The 15,365-nt window shown below is 41.7% G+C and overlaps 1 protein-coding gene across 1 annotated transcript; it reads left to right on the top strand.

The window, feature by feature from the left end:
* Positions 1 to 311: 311 nt before the first annotated feature.
* On the top strand, positions 312 to 12,384 carry mc2r (melanocortin 2 receptor). Its single transcript, XM_086217393.1, has 2 exons — positions 312 to 664; positions 11,841 to 12,384. Exons 1-2 carry the CDS (start codon positions 312 to 314, stop codon positions 12,382 to 12,384), a joined length of 897 nt encoding a protein of 298 aa, XP_086073519.1.
* Positions 12,385 to 15,365: the final 2,981 nt, after the last annotated feature.

Here is a 15,365-nt window from a genome sequence, read left to right on the forward strand (position 1 = left end):
TTCAACACACTCCCACTAACATTGTCATGTCATATCAAACTTGATGTTTAGCTGTTCCTAGCCATTACAATGACCATTCTGAGCATATGGAAAATTAAATAAAAACAAAAAAAATGCATACCAAGGAATCATAGGTTTAATATCAGCTACATATTAGACGAATACTGACATCAATACCATACACTTTCATATTCTGACTGAAGTACAACTCAACGTCTTGAGAATTGTCTTAAGAGGACATGATTCATGTAATTATAGTTTCCATGTTAAGGACCTTTCTAATCCATATAAAAGCACAGTTTTAGCGGACCATGAACACAACTACAGTGAACCAGTCAGACTGCACTGAGGTCACTGTGCCTGTTCCTGTCTTCTTCATCACTGGAGTAGTTAGTCTGATGGAGAATGTCCTGGTTGTGGTGGCTGTTGTACATAACAGAAATCTCCACTCGCCCATGTACTGCTTTATCTGCAGTCTAGCTGCCTTCAACACCATTGCCAGTCTCACCAAAACCTGGGAGAACCTCATGATTGTGTTTACTGACGTCGGGCAGCTGGAGAAGAGAGGTTCCTCCGAGACAAACCTGGATGATATCATGGACTCACTGCTCTGTATGTCATTTTTGGGCTCAATATTCAGCTTTCTGGCAATCGCTACAGACCGGTATGTATTTGGATTTTGGACTTGCACAAAGAGAGTATTGAATTCAAAATTTAAGATTATTATTTGATCGTGAATAAATAATGTGATTTTAATATATATGTTGATAATGACAGTCTGAGTGCTCAGTGTCCCAAACAAACACTCAATTCATCTCCTCTCACCAGTAGCTGACATATTGTTATATTTACACTCAGAAACATTAAAGGCAGCTGTAGGCTGTGACACATACCTGGACTGCTTTTTCTCTCATTGGACGTCATAGACAGTTTCTTTTTTTGAACAAAATATCAACCTGTCTCCTAGACCCCATCCCAACTTAGATGCTTAAAGACACTTTAACCATAGTAAGTGCCTCTCTCTTAAATATGATCTTGTTATGCCCCTAGTTAGCATCCCTGGACAATCTGTCACTGTTATCTGGTTACATTCCACAATCCTTAAAAGTAGTGGTAAGTAGACCTGTTCTTTGAAATCACCCAACTATTAATCAATAACTAATTTCCTTCTAGCTCCAAAATTCTAAAGAAAGCAGTTGCTAAACATATTTGTGACTTCCTTCAAAGCAATAGTTTGTTCAAGGATTTCCAGTCAGGTGTCTGAGTTCATCATAGCAGAAAAACAGCACTAGTCAAAGTTATTAATGACCCTCTACTGGCATTAGATGAAGGACTTGTCTCTGAGTGGGTCTTGTTAGAGCTTAGTGCAACTTTTGATACCACTGACCATCACATCCTACTACAAAGACTGGAACATGCAATTGGCATCTAAAAAAACCACACTGAGCTTGTTTAAATCATTTACCAGGTCTATTGCAGTTTGTATTTGTTAATGGTGATTCCTCTGAGACCACTTCAGTATGCAATGGTGTTTCTGTGCTTGGAAGAATACTCTTCACCCTATATTACAGACAAGTTACCAGGACTAACTTCTTTCATTTATGTAACATCACGAAGATCAGGCACATTTTGTCTCAAAAGGGTGCAGAAAAACTAGCACGTGTTTGTCACTGCCAGTATGAATTACTGCAATTTCATTCTCTCACACTGCACAATTAAGTCTCTAAAAACGCTCACACTGGGCCACAACACTGCTGCCCGTACAATGACAAAAACATGTATAGGAGATCATATCTCTCCTATACTGCCTTCTCTGCACTGGCTCCCTGGCAAATATAGAGTTGAATTCAAAATTTTTCTTCTAACATTCAAAGCCCTCAACAGTTAGGTACCTTCTTATCTGACAGAGTAAATAATTCTCTATCATCTAGCTAGAACCCTTCGCTCCAAGGATGCAGTGTTGCTTGTTGTACCTTGAGTCTCCAAAAGTAGAATCAAATGGCCTGAGCCTTCAGGTATTAGGATCCTGTCCTGTGGAGCTGTCTCCCAGATTGTGTCCATAACATCGACACCATCTATACATTTAAAGAACTAAAACTTTTGTCATCATTGTCGTTGTCCTCTGCTTATCCAGGTCCAGGTCACCAGGGCAGTAGCCTCAGCAGGAAACCCAGACCACCCTCACCCCAGCCACTTCCACCAGCTCTTCTGGGGGAATCCCGAGGCATTCCCAGGCCAGTCGAGAGATATAATCCCTTCAGTGTGTCCTGGGTTGGCCCTGAGGCCTCTTCCCGGTTAGGCATGCCCAGAAAACCTCCTGAGGGAGGCGTCTAGGAGGCATCCTAACCAGATGCCTGAACCATCTCAACTGACTCCTCTCAACATGGAGGACCAACGGCTCTACTCTGACTCCCTCCCAAATGACCAGGCTTCTCACCCTATCTCTAAGGGAGAGCCCAGCCACCCTGCGGAGGAAATTCATAATGGCTGCTTGTATTCGCGATCTTGTTCTTTCAGTCATTAACCAGAGCTCATGACTATAGGTGAGGGTTGGAAAGTAGATTGACTGGTAAAAATCAAGGGCTTCGCCTTTTGGCTATGCTCCCTCTCCTCCTAATCGGACTGGTTTGTGGGCAGGCCACTCCTTTCTGACTGAGGACCATGGCCTCAGACTTGGAGGTGCTGATTCTCATCCCAGCCACTTCACATTTGGTTGCAAACTGCCCCAGAAAGAGCTGGAGGTCGTGGTTTAAAGGAGCTAAGAGGACCACATCTTCCACAAAAAGCAGAGATGACATCCTCTCACCACCAACCTCAACACCCTCCAACATCCAGCTGTGCTTAAAAATTCTGTCCATAAAAGTTATGAAAAAAACTGGTGACTAAGGACAGCCTTAGAAGAGTCCAACCCTAAGTGGGAACAATTCAGACTTACTGCCAGCAACGCGAACCAGACTCTCATTCCTCCAGAAAATAAACTGAATGGCCCTTTGTATGGGGCCATCCAACCCATACTCCTGGAGTACCCCCCACAGGATGTTCCTGGGAACATGGTCATAAGCCGTCTCCAAATTCACAAAACACATGTGGACTGATTGGGCAAACTCCCACATCCCTTCAAGCACCCTAGCAAGGGTAAAGAGCTGATCCATGGTTTCACAGCCAGTATGAAAACCACATTGCTCCTGCTCCTCCTCAATCTGAGGCTCGACTATCACCCTGACCCTCCTCTCTTGGCATAGACCTCTTTGGGGAGGCTGAGGAATGTGTTCCCCCGATAGTTGGAACACACCTTCTGGTCCCCTCTCTTAAAGATAAGGACCACCACCCCGGTCTGCCACTTCAAAGGTGCTGCCCCGATGTCCAAGCAATGATGCAGAGACGTGTCCACCAAGACAGCCCCACAACATCCTGAGCCTTGAGATACCCAGGGCAGATCTCATCCAACCCCTGAGCTCTGCCACTGCGGAGTTGTTTCATTACCTCAGCAACGTCTGCCCAAGAGATTTGGAGAATTGGAGACCCCCCCCCCCCCCAAATCCTTCCCCAAATTATTTTTCCTCCCTGGAATACGAGTTGGTGGGATTTGATTTGATTTAATGGATGCCTCATTGGATTGAGGAGTTCCTCAAATTATTCCTTCCATCCTCCAATTATCTACCAAGTTGATGCAGCCTCCCGTCCCCAGTGTGGGTAGGTTGCCACCTTCTCCTCCTGAGTTGACGGACGGTTCGCCAGAACCTTTTCAGAGCTGATAGATAGTCATCCTCCATGACCTCACCAAACTCCTCCCACACCAGAGTTTTTGCTTTGGCAACCACCATGGCTGCACACCATTTGGCCTGCCGGTAACAGTCAGTCGCTGCCTCTGGAGACACACAGACCAGCCATGCAATGTAGGCCTCCTTCTTCAGCCTGACGGCTCCCCTCACCTCTGGTCTCCACCAGCGGGTTCGCAGATTACCGCTGCGACTGGCGCCAGTAGCCTTGCAGCCACAGCTCTCAACAGCCACTGTGACAATGGCAGAGCAGAACAGGGTCCATTCAGACTCAGTGTCCCCCACTGCCCCTGGGACGGGGTTGAAGCGCTGTGAGAGGTTGAAGTTGAAGATCATCTTGGCAGGTTCTTCCGCCAAGCATTCCCAGCAAACCTGCATTACTTGTTTGGGCCTACCAGGTCTGCGCAGCGTCCCCCCCTGCCACCTGATCCAACTTACCACCAGATGGTGATCAGCTGACAGCTCAGCTCCTCTCTTCACCCAAGTGTCCAGAACACATGGCTGCAAATCTGATGATATGACTATGAAATCAATCATAGACCTAAGATGTCCCGGTGCCACTTGCACCGATGGACATCCTTATGTTCCAACATGGTGTGAGTTATGGACAAACCACAACTTGCAGAGAAGTCCAATAACTGAACACCACTTGAGTCCAAGAGGTCTGCAGTTCCTCCTAATCACGACCCTCCAGGTCATGCTGTCATTGCCCACGTTGACATTGAAGTCCCCCAGTAGGACAATGGAGTCCCTAGTCGGGGTGCAATCCAGCACCTTTCCCAAGGACTCTTAAAAGGGGAGGTACTTTGAACTGCTGTTCGGCGCATAAGCACAGACAATAGGCAGGATCCATTCCCCAACTCAAAGGCACAGGGAGGCAAAATAGCTAATTTTTCCTAAAACTCAAGTAACATTTGTGGACTGGGAAACTTCACCCGTCCATCCATATTGATGAGGGTGATAAGATAATGACGGAATTTTCCTTTTTACTTTTACTCTCTTTGAAAATACATATCACAGCTGCTCACGAAAAATAATATTTAAGTCTGAAACCTTGTATACAATGTTAACCCAAACTCCAAACGGTACTCAGTGAAGCATGGGGGAACCACTCCATGTAATTATAAACAGTCACTGGTTTGAGATCATGAATTCGAGATCTAAATACATTGATCTTATCTCAGTGACAACAGTATAGTGAAAAAATAAAAATTAATTGACTAAATGCCTGACAGATGTGTGTTGAAAATGAGATACTATGAAAACAGAATAAATACATAAAAGACAATAGTGAATCTGATTATGTGAAAGTAGAACAACTTCTAGAGGCCAGTAATCAAATAAATAGTAATGACATGTCAATTTAATTTGTATAGTACCAAATCACAGCAAATGTTATCTCATGACACTTACGCAGAGAGAATGACAGAGGGACATGTGTTACTGTTACATACAACAGTAACAACAGATAAACAACACTGGTGATTAGAAGGGAACTTTAGCCAATAACAGGTCCGGCCACTTTTTTTTCATCTCCGCGGGGGTGCATTGCTCCCAACCCACAATGTTCACCCTCTCACACACCTTATCCCACTCACAACATTTATTGTTTATACTGACACCACTGGACAGGCTGCCAAACAGAATCTGCTGTCACGCCTTCACCTCCCCGACCGGCACCTCCAGCTCACACGCTGTGAACCTCGTTTTCTTTGACATTCTTTTGCGAGTGCGGACAGCGAACACCCTATTTAAATAAATTTGTGTATTTATAGGTGGGCATAACGGGGGAGGGCCCGGTCGCTCCGACATCTGCGCTCAAATGCATGCTGATTGGGATGTATCAAGGAAACGTGCGTGGATTCCGGCACTCACACATATTGATACATCCGGATTTTTTTTGGTGCGAACGCAACTTTCGCGATTCTTGCGACCGCAGTTTTTTAGTATGAGATCCACGCAAGTATTGATACATGAGGCCCCTGGTCCCTTTGCAGAAAAACAGCCCCAAAAGATGATGTTTCCACCCCCATGGTTCACAGTAGGTATAGTGTTCTTTGGATGCAACTCAGTATTCTTTCTCCTCCACACACAACAAGTTGAGGTTTTACCAAAAAGTTCTATTTTGGTTTCATCTGACCATATGACATTCTCCCAATCTTCTTCTGGATCATCCAAATGCTCTCTCACAAACTTCAGGCAAGCCTGGACCTGTACTGTACTTTGGAGTGTGACTGTCTTTTAAACTGATAACGAGTTCAAACAGGTGCCATTAATACAGGTAATGAGTGGAGGACAGTGGAGTCTCTTAAAGAAGATGTTACAGGTCTGTAAAAGCCAGAAATCATGCTTGTTTGTTGCTGACCAAATACTTAATTAACTGAGGAATTTACCAATTAATTCATTAAAAATCCTACGATGTAATTTCCTGGAATCTTTTCCCATTTCTGTCTCTCATCGTTGAAGCATACCCATGATGAAAATTACAGGCCTCTTTTTTTAAGTGGGAGAACTTGCACAATTGGTGGCTGACTAAATACTTTTTTGCCCCACTGTAGTTATGGTTGAGGTCAGAAAATCAGCTCTCACTGGATTGTTTTGTTGCTGAGCATGAAGTGACTGGGATGAGGATGACCCTGCTTTGATCTGAGGCCATTTTTCTCAACAGGAAAATGGTGGTTGTCCACTTACGGTAGGGAATGAGTTCTTACCCCAACTGAAGGAGTTCAAGTATCATGGTATCAGAAACCTGAGGTAGGCAGGAGAATGGGAATAGTGTTATGTTTTGAACAGTGGCAAGGCTCTCAGTCTACCAGTCAGATCTGACCTATAACTGTGAAATTTCGGTCAAAAAATATGAACTCAAATGCATGTGTTCTCCTCCAGAGAGTAGCTGGCATCTCTCTTCGTCATAAGATGAAAGGTTCAGTCATCTGCGAAGGACTAAGAGTCAAACTGTTTCTCCTTTTTCAAGGATCTAGTTGGGATGCCACCTGGGTACCTCCCTTTGGAGATGTTCCAGACATGTCCAATTCTTCCCACTGATAACATTAACTGAGCAAGTTATGGAAGTGAAACCTTCAGGATTAGTGTGGATCACTGCATGCACCTAAAGCCCAAACAATTACATATACCTAACACTAAGTGGCACTATAGGCAATGTCAAAATGTTTAGGCTCCCACATACAGTTGCACAAAATTTTAAACATTATACATTATGAGATAGGCCAAGCCCATTTTGTTGTTCAATCAAATTAAAACATTGACAGACAAACTATGAATGCTCATGACAAAAAGTTATCAAAAGAATTTAGATACTGCAAATAATGCTGAAATTAGAAATGATGTGAGGCAGTCTAAACAGGAAAGGATGGAATATCTTGGAAACAAAGTCCTGTCATCACAATACTTTGGATTCTTAATCCCATGCCCCACTGAGTATTTTTTGCCAAATGGCAACATTTAGCTTTGAAGTGGCGTGAAAACAGTAAGTAAATCATATCTAATAATTCCAAACAATACACAATTTGGTACCATAATACATCACCCCACCCTGGCTGTAACAAACTAAAATTACATGTCTCAGCCACCAAGTGGTGCTAGCAAAGACTATTTTTCAAAAAGAAATGTACTTGAAGTCAATGAACCTTGCATAAGATTGCAAAAGCCTAAAATAATATATTTCGACCACTAAATGATGCTATAATCACAGTAAACGTCTTTTGAATCATAACTCCCACATGGAACATTTCACTTTATAAAACCATAAATGCCTGTATTTCCTAATATGATATGAATCTGTGGATGTAGGCCTGGTCCATATTTTCTTGAAAATGTTTTTCAAAAAAAATCCAAAAAATGCAAACCTAGTACTTGAAAGTACTCTTAAGATGTGCATGAAATGCACATAATACCTACAGACATGCTCAACCAGTAATTCTTAACCACGGGGCCCCAACTTGTATAGTGAGGGCCACAAAGAGGGCTGCAAACAACTTCCAGTTATGCACATGTTAGCATGCAAGATAGCATAGGGTTATCAATGTTTAGCTTCGGTGATCAATTGAAGACACGAAAGATGTTACTGTTATCCCTGAGCCGCTCAGTTACAATACAGCTTCCCACCACTTGATGGCAAACAACTAAAGACTTTTAGTAGACTATCTTTGAAGAAAGTCATACTTGTAACTTGGAGGTCAGATAAGACGAGAGTTAAAAACAATGGGGAAACCCAAGGATATGAGGAAAGCTGCAGCAGGATGGCACAACTGTTCTAAGAATGAACCAGAGGGGGGAATTCCCTACCTTAAGTGACATAGCTGAAAGTGATGGCAGTATGGAGGTAAGCAAGGCAGGTAGTTGAAGACAACTGTGTAGAGGAATAACATTGGGGATATTCACTTGGCTTGGTGTTGAAAGATGGAAATCTTTTTGATTGTTTGCAGGGATAAAGAGCAGAGGCTGCAGGCCTGCAGGATGAAAGAAAGAAATTAAATTGAATCTAAGAGGAGGAATTTCAAAAGGTGTTTGGAGGCTGTAGGTAACTCGAGAGGGAAAGAGGAAAGAAAGTGAGACTGTGATGCTTGAGTTTAAGGAACAAGTGATCCCTAAAAAAACGTGACCCTGGGATTCTTGAGCTACAGTGTTTGAGAGTATGTACCAGAGTCAATGTGGTGTTACAACTGCCAAAGGTTTGTTCATACAGCAAAGACATGGAAAGGCAAACAAAGGGGTGTTATGTGTAGTGGGGATCATGAATACAAGCAATGCAATTGTGAACAACCAAAATGCTGTAACAGTGGTGGTAATCATTGTGTGGCTTACAGGCAATGTTGAGTGATGAAAAGAGAAAGTGAAATACAGCAGATAAAAGTTCAGGATAAGATCACATATGCTGAGGCTGTGAAGATGCCGAGGCAGAAAGAAGGAAACAAGAGAAAAACAGAAGGAAGGAAATACACTAAAATATCTCAGGACAAGTAGGTGAGGAAGAGTAACAGCTGATTTAAAGAAGTTGATCATTGTCAAGGCTACGATGGAGTTTAAATCTAAAACTGAGAGAATTCAAATTATTGTAAAGGCAGCAGTTGACCATCTAAACACTAGGGGGCTAATATGGGAGGAGGTGAAGAATGATCTTAGTTAAAAAGCAAGTAAGAACAACAATGTGTTGGATAGCAAAAGCTGTTTCAGTATTTGAAAGAAACTGGATTCCTTCTTCTCATCGATTATAATGACACACTCTCCTGTCTAGATCACTGGCTCCCATTAAAACCAAAACAGTTTCATTTGGATTCTCAGCTCACTGGTACATTCCTGACCTCTATCAAATGACACAAATGTCAACTGGAAAGATTTCACAGGAAAACTGGCCAAACATTACACCTTCGTGCCTGTACAGACCATCTTCAACAGTATAAAGAAGCTCTCAATACAGCCCAGTTGACCTACTACTCAGAACTCATACACTCTAGCTCGACCACCCCCAAGAGTCCATCCTCCATGATCAACACACTTCTCGAATCCTGTGAAAACCCAACTGTTCTCTGTTCTCCCATATATCCCCAACACAACTGTCCACCCTCATGGCTGTTATGAACAGCTCCACCTGCACTCTGGACTGCATGCCATCCAAACTGGACTGCCATCTCCTAAATCATTACTACCATCATCAAAATCTCTCTCCACTCTGGTTCCATTCCATCTTCAATCAAACTGACTGCTGCCACTCCCATACTCAAAAAAACCAGGCTCACCATGATATTATGTCCAACTTCTGATTCATCTCCAACCTCCCCTAAATGTCTAAAATACTTGTCTATGTGTAGTATCCTCTTAAATGAAAAACCCCTCATCTCTCATAACCTATTTGAAAATTTCCACTCCAATTTGAGCCCAAAATAGAGCATTGACACAGCCCTCCTCAAAGTCAATAAAATCCTCCTCTGTCTCAGGCCACCTAAGTATCCTCATCCTCTTGGACCTCACAGCAGCATTCAAAACTATCAGTCACACCATCCTCCTTTTCTGCCTTTAATCCCTCAACATCACTGTCACTGCTCTCTCCTGGATAAAATCATACCTCACAAACAGACAACAGTTCATCAGCATAAATTTCTTCACCTTTTCCACAGCTCCTCTGTCTCGAGGCATCCCCACAGCTCAGTGCTTGGCACACTCCTTTTCATTCTCTACATGCTACCACTTTGCCATCACCACTGCAATTTATTCCAGTCTCACCAACTAAGAAATTAAATCATGGATGCAAGCAAAATACTTTCATCTGAACTGTGACAAATGTGAAAAACTCATCTGTCCCAAAATCCACACCTAAACCCTGTCCTCAACAACCACCACAGGCAAACCTGTCCAATATGTTTCTGCTCTTTAGGCTATGGTGCAGCGCGATACTTCAAGCTGTGGTACTTCACACCACTGATGAGCTAAATTCATAATAGGGTACTATGAACTCTTTCAGATATGAAGGTGCCTGACTATTGAGGGCTATGTATGTTTGAGGGAGAATTTTGAAAACAGTGTGACCTCCACTAATAGTTTTTGTAAAAAAAAATGAGCCGCAGCATTTTGGACCAGGAGAGTCAACCTGATGTAAGGGAAATTAAGTAATCTAGCCAAGAAGTGACAAAATAATAATTGGTAATAATCTAAATCTTACATGTACTGTATATATTGTAAGCTGAATCTGATAATGTAGGCCATGACTGTATTTGCTCATTAAAATTTTATGTGGAATTGCATAAAACACAAAAACATCCTTTTTGTTGTCCACATAACTTTGCACACATCATCTACAAAAGCTCATGACAAAACATTACTGAGATTATCAATATCATTAAAACTGCTAAATCCATAACAAAAGTACCTCCTGTACATTGCAGCAGCAATGGGAAATGATGCATAGCTTAGCAGCATTTGACTTTATTTACATGGAAGTATGGTCATACATGATTGATGACCCACTAAACATCTGTGCCCAATTTGGTACAATCTGACAATAGGTGGAACAGTGGCACAAAATTGAAAAACATACTTTTCAAACTCCTCTAAAGCTAAATGTTCAGGATGCACGAAAGATTACTCTTAAAATGTATATACACTGTTGATGAAAGTAATAATAATAAAACAGATATAAACCAAAAATGTATTCCAGCCAGGAAACATTCAGTGTCTTTGTAGCAACGGGTCCTATTAATATTCATCAAAGCTCAGTTTTTTCAGATACTCATATGACCCTGAAAAATTTTGTGCAAGGCCTGACTTCCATCATTATTACTAAACACAAGGTCTGAATAGCATCATGTAAGCTGGATGCCAAGTTTTGACTCGCCCAGGTCTTTAACCCCAATCTTACTTGCTTCAAGTCTAGTTTTTCTGTGTAACAAAGAATAATAACATGTCAAATCCAGTTAAAAGAACAGCAAAAAGGTATTTTTCCATTCCACTTTTACCACATATTCTCTGGTTTAATTGCTATTTTTCAGTCAATTTCTGCAATAACTGCAATCACAGCTGTTTGCTCGAATGTTAGAATTAAAACTTGCTAAACACTCTGCTAAACACAACTTTCCAAACAATTCTTGAGAGCAAAAATGCAGTGTTCAGTTCTTTTACTCTGTAGTCGTGTCCTGACACAGAGAAATATATGATAGATCCCACTAAATTTGACTATAGAGTAGTGATGATGGACTGTGACTGTACCTGCTCAGCAAAGACTGTGTGAAGGCAAATAAGACAAATTTCTGTCTGCCTTTCCAAACAGAGAACAGTGACCGAAGCCAATGGTTTTAATAATTTCTTGGTGTAAAACTGAAACTATAGTTCATCTACGTTGTTGGCCATAAAATTTTGATAATTAAGTTAAAGGATTGTAAAAACCTATAGGAAATGCAGAGATGATAATCCTTTGTGGGTCCTTCACAATACATAAGATGATTTAATTCAAAGTCCATAGAAGCATATTGATTATTGTTACAGATTTTAAACCAAATTCAGTCAATCAAATACAATTTTAGAATGTTTGTTTGTGTGTTTCTCTCATAGTTACATCACCATCTTCCATGCACTTTCATACCGAACCATCATGACAATGCGGCGCACTGGGGTTATCTTAGGTGTCATCTGGTCAACATGTGGCGTGTCAGCTCTGCTCATGGTGCAGTTCTTCGCCTCCACATTCATCATGATCCTCTTTGTTGTCTTCTTTGTTATCTCCTTGGTGATTATTTGCATCCTCTATATCTACATGTTTTTGCTGGCACGCATCCATGCCAAAAAAATAGCAGCTCTTTCCACCAGTGGCAGTGAGAAATGTCAGCGCCACCAGTGGTGGAGAAGGAACATGAGAGGAGCCTTGACACTAACCATCCTGTTTGGGGCATTTTTGGTGTGCTGGGCACCTTTTTTCCTCCACCTAATCATCATGAGTGTGTGCCCTATGAACCCATATTGTGAATGTTACCGATCGCTGTTCCAACTGCATGTGTTGCTGCTAATGAGCCATGCCCTCCTTGATCCAGCAATCTATGCCTTTCGCATTGCTGAGCTCAGACACACCCTCAGGAAAATTCTTCTTTGCTCAGAGTGAATGTAGTGCTCATCATTTCTTTTTTCATCTTTCATGTTAATCTGCTGTAAGAAGTCCTCCAGGGAGTGGTTGTTCGTACCCTAACCTTTCACCAAGCACAGCTGTGCTGTGTAACAGCTGCATTGCCAATCACGCCTTTCCTCCACACAGTTGTAGTTGCTATTGCTAGCATTTCAGCTGCATTGTGTTTTGCCTGCCTGTCTCTATTAACTTGTTCAAATTGTACTAATAGATAATTTTCTCTTTGTTAATTTGTATTATATACACTGTTTTTTTCTGTATGTTTTTGGTATCAGAGGTATGCACATTGTTGTTTTTTTGTGGGGGGGTGGGGTGGTAAATTGACTGAATTCATCTTTCCAGTCATGAGGAGACTTCCTGTCTGGCTCTATCTGCTTTGTGTAAATTGACATGCCTTTTGTCAAAAATAGGTTTTGTGTATTCCATGAGAAATGGCACACCGAGCCTTCTGCAACGAGCCGTGGTACTTCTGGTGGAAACTGAAGCACTATCTATAATTTGTCACCCTCACCCAGCCGCAGCCAGATCTGGTAGAAATTAGGGATTATATACATAGTATTTTCTGAGTGCCTATGCATTATATTTGAAACCATTGGTTATTTTTATCTATTTTATTTTTTTAACAAAACTCTTAAATCTCATACCTGGTAAGCAACACATTTAACATCTCTTGCAAAAACAAAAAATTCTTGGAGAACTCTTGAAACATTTTCAAATGTTATATGCACATTAAGCCCCAACGACACACATAGTTTAATTAGAAAAAAAATGTGGCTTTTGCTTTCTTTGTCTGCAGGGCATAGCAGCCTCCAGCGCAGTTCTTTATGTTTTGCTTCAACTCAAAACTCATATCCTGTTACGGATGGTAGACCAGATTTGGGTGAAGCTTGGATCATAAGTTTTTTTTTTTCTTTACTGAGCAAAGTTGGTTTATGTTGTTGTTTTTTTTAAACTGTCTCCACCCCAATCCTTCTTAACTATGGGATTTTGAAAATCTAAAACACTCCCTCACTCTGTGGTGAACTCCCATGGGTTATGGATTAAGTATGGACATAATTTATTGCTGGCCTCTATGAGGAGGCAATGCAAAACGTTAGACTTAGAAAACTAGGAAGCATGATGTCAGTGGTCAAGTGTGTGGTAAATAAACAGCGGCATGCAACCAATTATTTCGCCACAGTGTTTCTTCTTTTCAACCACACTGGTGACAGAACCATGTCTAGCATGACAGCTCCCTCTTGCACTGAAGTTGCATTACATTTGACACCTCAGTGTTAACCCTGCCCAGGGATAGGGTGTTCATATTAGGACATCCTTAGATCTCAGACCTCTGATGAAAAAGCATTAGGTGTCAGGAAAACCTATGTAAGGAGCCAGACCTCAGATAAAATGGCCTCAGACATAATGGCCTTGAGAGAAACAGCCTCAGAAATAAATGCCCTAGAAAAAAAGTCCTCGTGTTCAGTAGTAACTGCCTCATAAAAAATTGGTTTCATCAATTTATTTATTTCATGTTCAGCTGGGAACAACATGTGTTTTTATTCTCATACATTTTCAGAAGCAAAATGTTGCTTAGACAGTGATTTGCAATTCTGAAATGCACATGGAAGAACACCACCACACCAAAAACATTTTGGCTTCATCTCCATGCTCCGCCCAGTCATGGTCAGTGAGACACTTGGACTGTGAGCTGTTTCTGCCGCAAAACCCTCTCGGGTTTAACAAACACGTTGGATGGATACCATCCTAATACCTGCTTGGTTTACCTGCCTGTTTAATATCCAGCATGCCTGCATGCTCAGACTATCTGCCGACCTACTAACCTGTCCTGCTCCTTACCTGCCTGCGTACTGATCTACCCTGGCATACCTGATAGCCGCGCTCCCCCGCTCTGCTCTTCTCTGTTGTGCTGTCCTCACTACTTCTCTTACTGGATTACTAAATCCGTAATTGACCAGTATGTCTCTATTGATGGGTATAATTTGTACCATGCTGATCGCCCCAAGCGTGGTGGTGGTGTTGCTGTATATTCTAAGCACAAGTTTCGTATACAAGTTTTGATTTCTAATTCAATTCCTAAGCAATTTGAAATTCAGTCAAGTTATCCAAGGGGTGCAACCTTACATTTGTAGGATGTTACAGGCCCCAGTCTGCTACTAAGGAAACCCTGGCAACTCTATCTGATATACTCTCCAAATCACCTGACAATGAACTGGTCCTTTGTGGTGACCTAAATCTGGAATGGCTGTCTGCTGCACCAGATGAACTCAAGGTGTAGTGTAACGAAATGAATTTCACTGAGTTAAATGATTCACCTCCTCCCCAAAAATGTAAGTGTCCTGAGAAGTCCACTCTCATTGATGTTTTCATAAGTATACATCTGTCAGTGTTTTCCCCAATGATGTGAGTGATTATTGTGTCATAGCCTGTGTTATGGACACAAAAATTCCCAAGTCGTGAGTCGTTAACTCACCAAACGTGACACAAAGCATTTCATTGAACAGGGTTTTTTGCAAGATTTGTATCTCACTAACTGGTGCAGGGTTTCCCTTACACTTGATGCCTGGTTCTCTTTTCTTGATCTGCTTATTCCTATTATTGATAAGCATGCCCCACTTAAGAGGTACACGGTCAAGGGAAAGATGACCCCTGGTTCTCTGAAAACCTTACCAACCCTGTTTTATGAAAGAAACCTTATCTGTGCGAAAGCAAGGAAAACTAATTCAGAGTCACCTTGGGCCACCTTTAGATGTCTAAGGAATAAATAATAATAATGCACTGCCCAAGTTAAAAAGGCCAAATCCCGCTTTTTTCTTAATTTAACAACAGATAACTTAAACAACATCAGATTTTGGCAGACAATGAAATTTCTATCTCCATCTACTTCCTCTCGTCTTCCACCATGTATCATTTGTGACACAACAGTCTGTGACAAAGCTGAGATGCTCGATTGCTTTAAT

Source organism: Aulostomus chinensis, chromosome 11 (genome assembly GCF_037954235.1).
Source record: "Aulostomus chinensis isolate RoL2024-O1b breed Wild chromosome 11, RoL_Achi_v1.0, whole genome shotgun sequence".
In the NCBI taxonomy this organism is placed as follows: domain Eukaryota; kingdom Metazoa; phylum Chordata; class Actinopteri; order Syngnathiformes; family Aulostomidae; genus Aulostomus; species Aulostomus chinensis.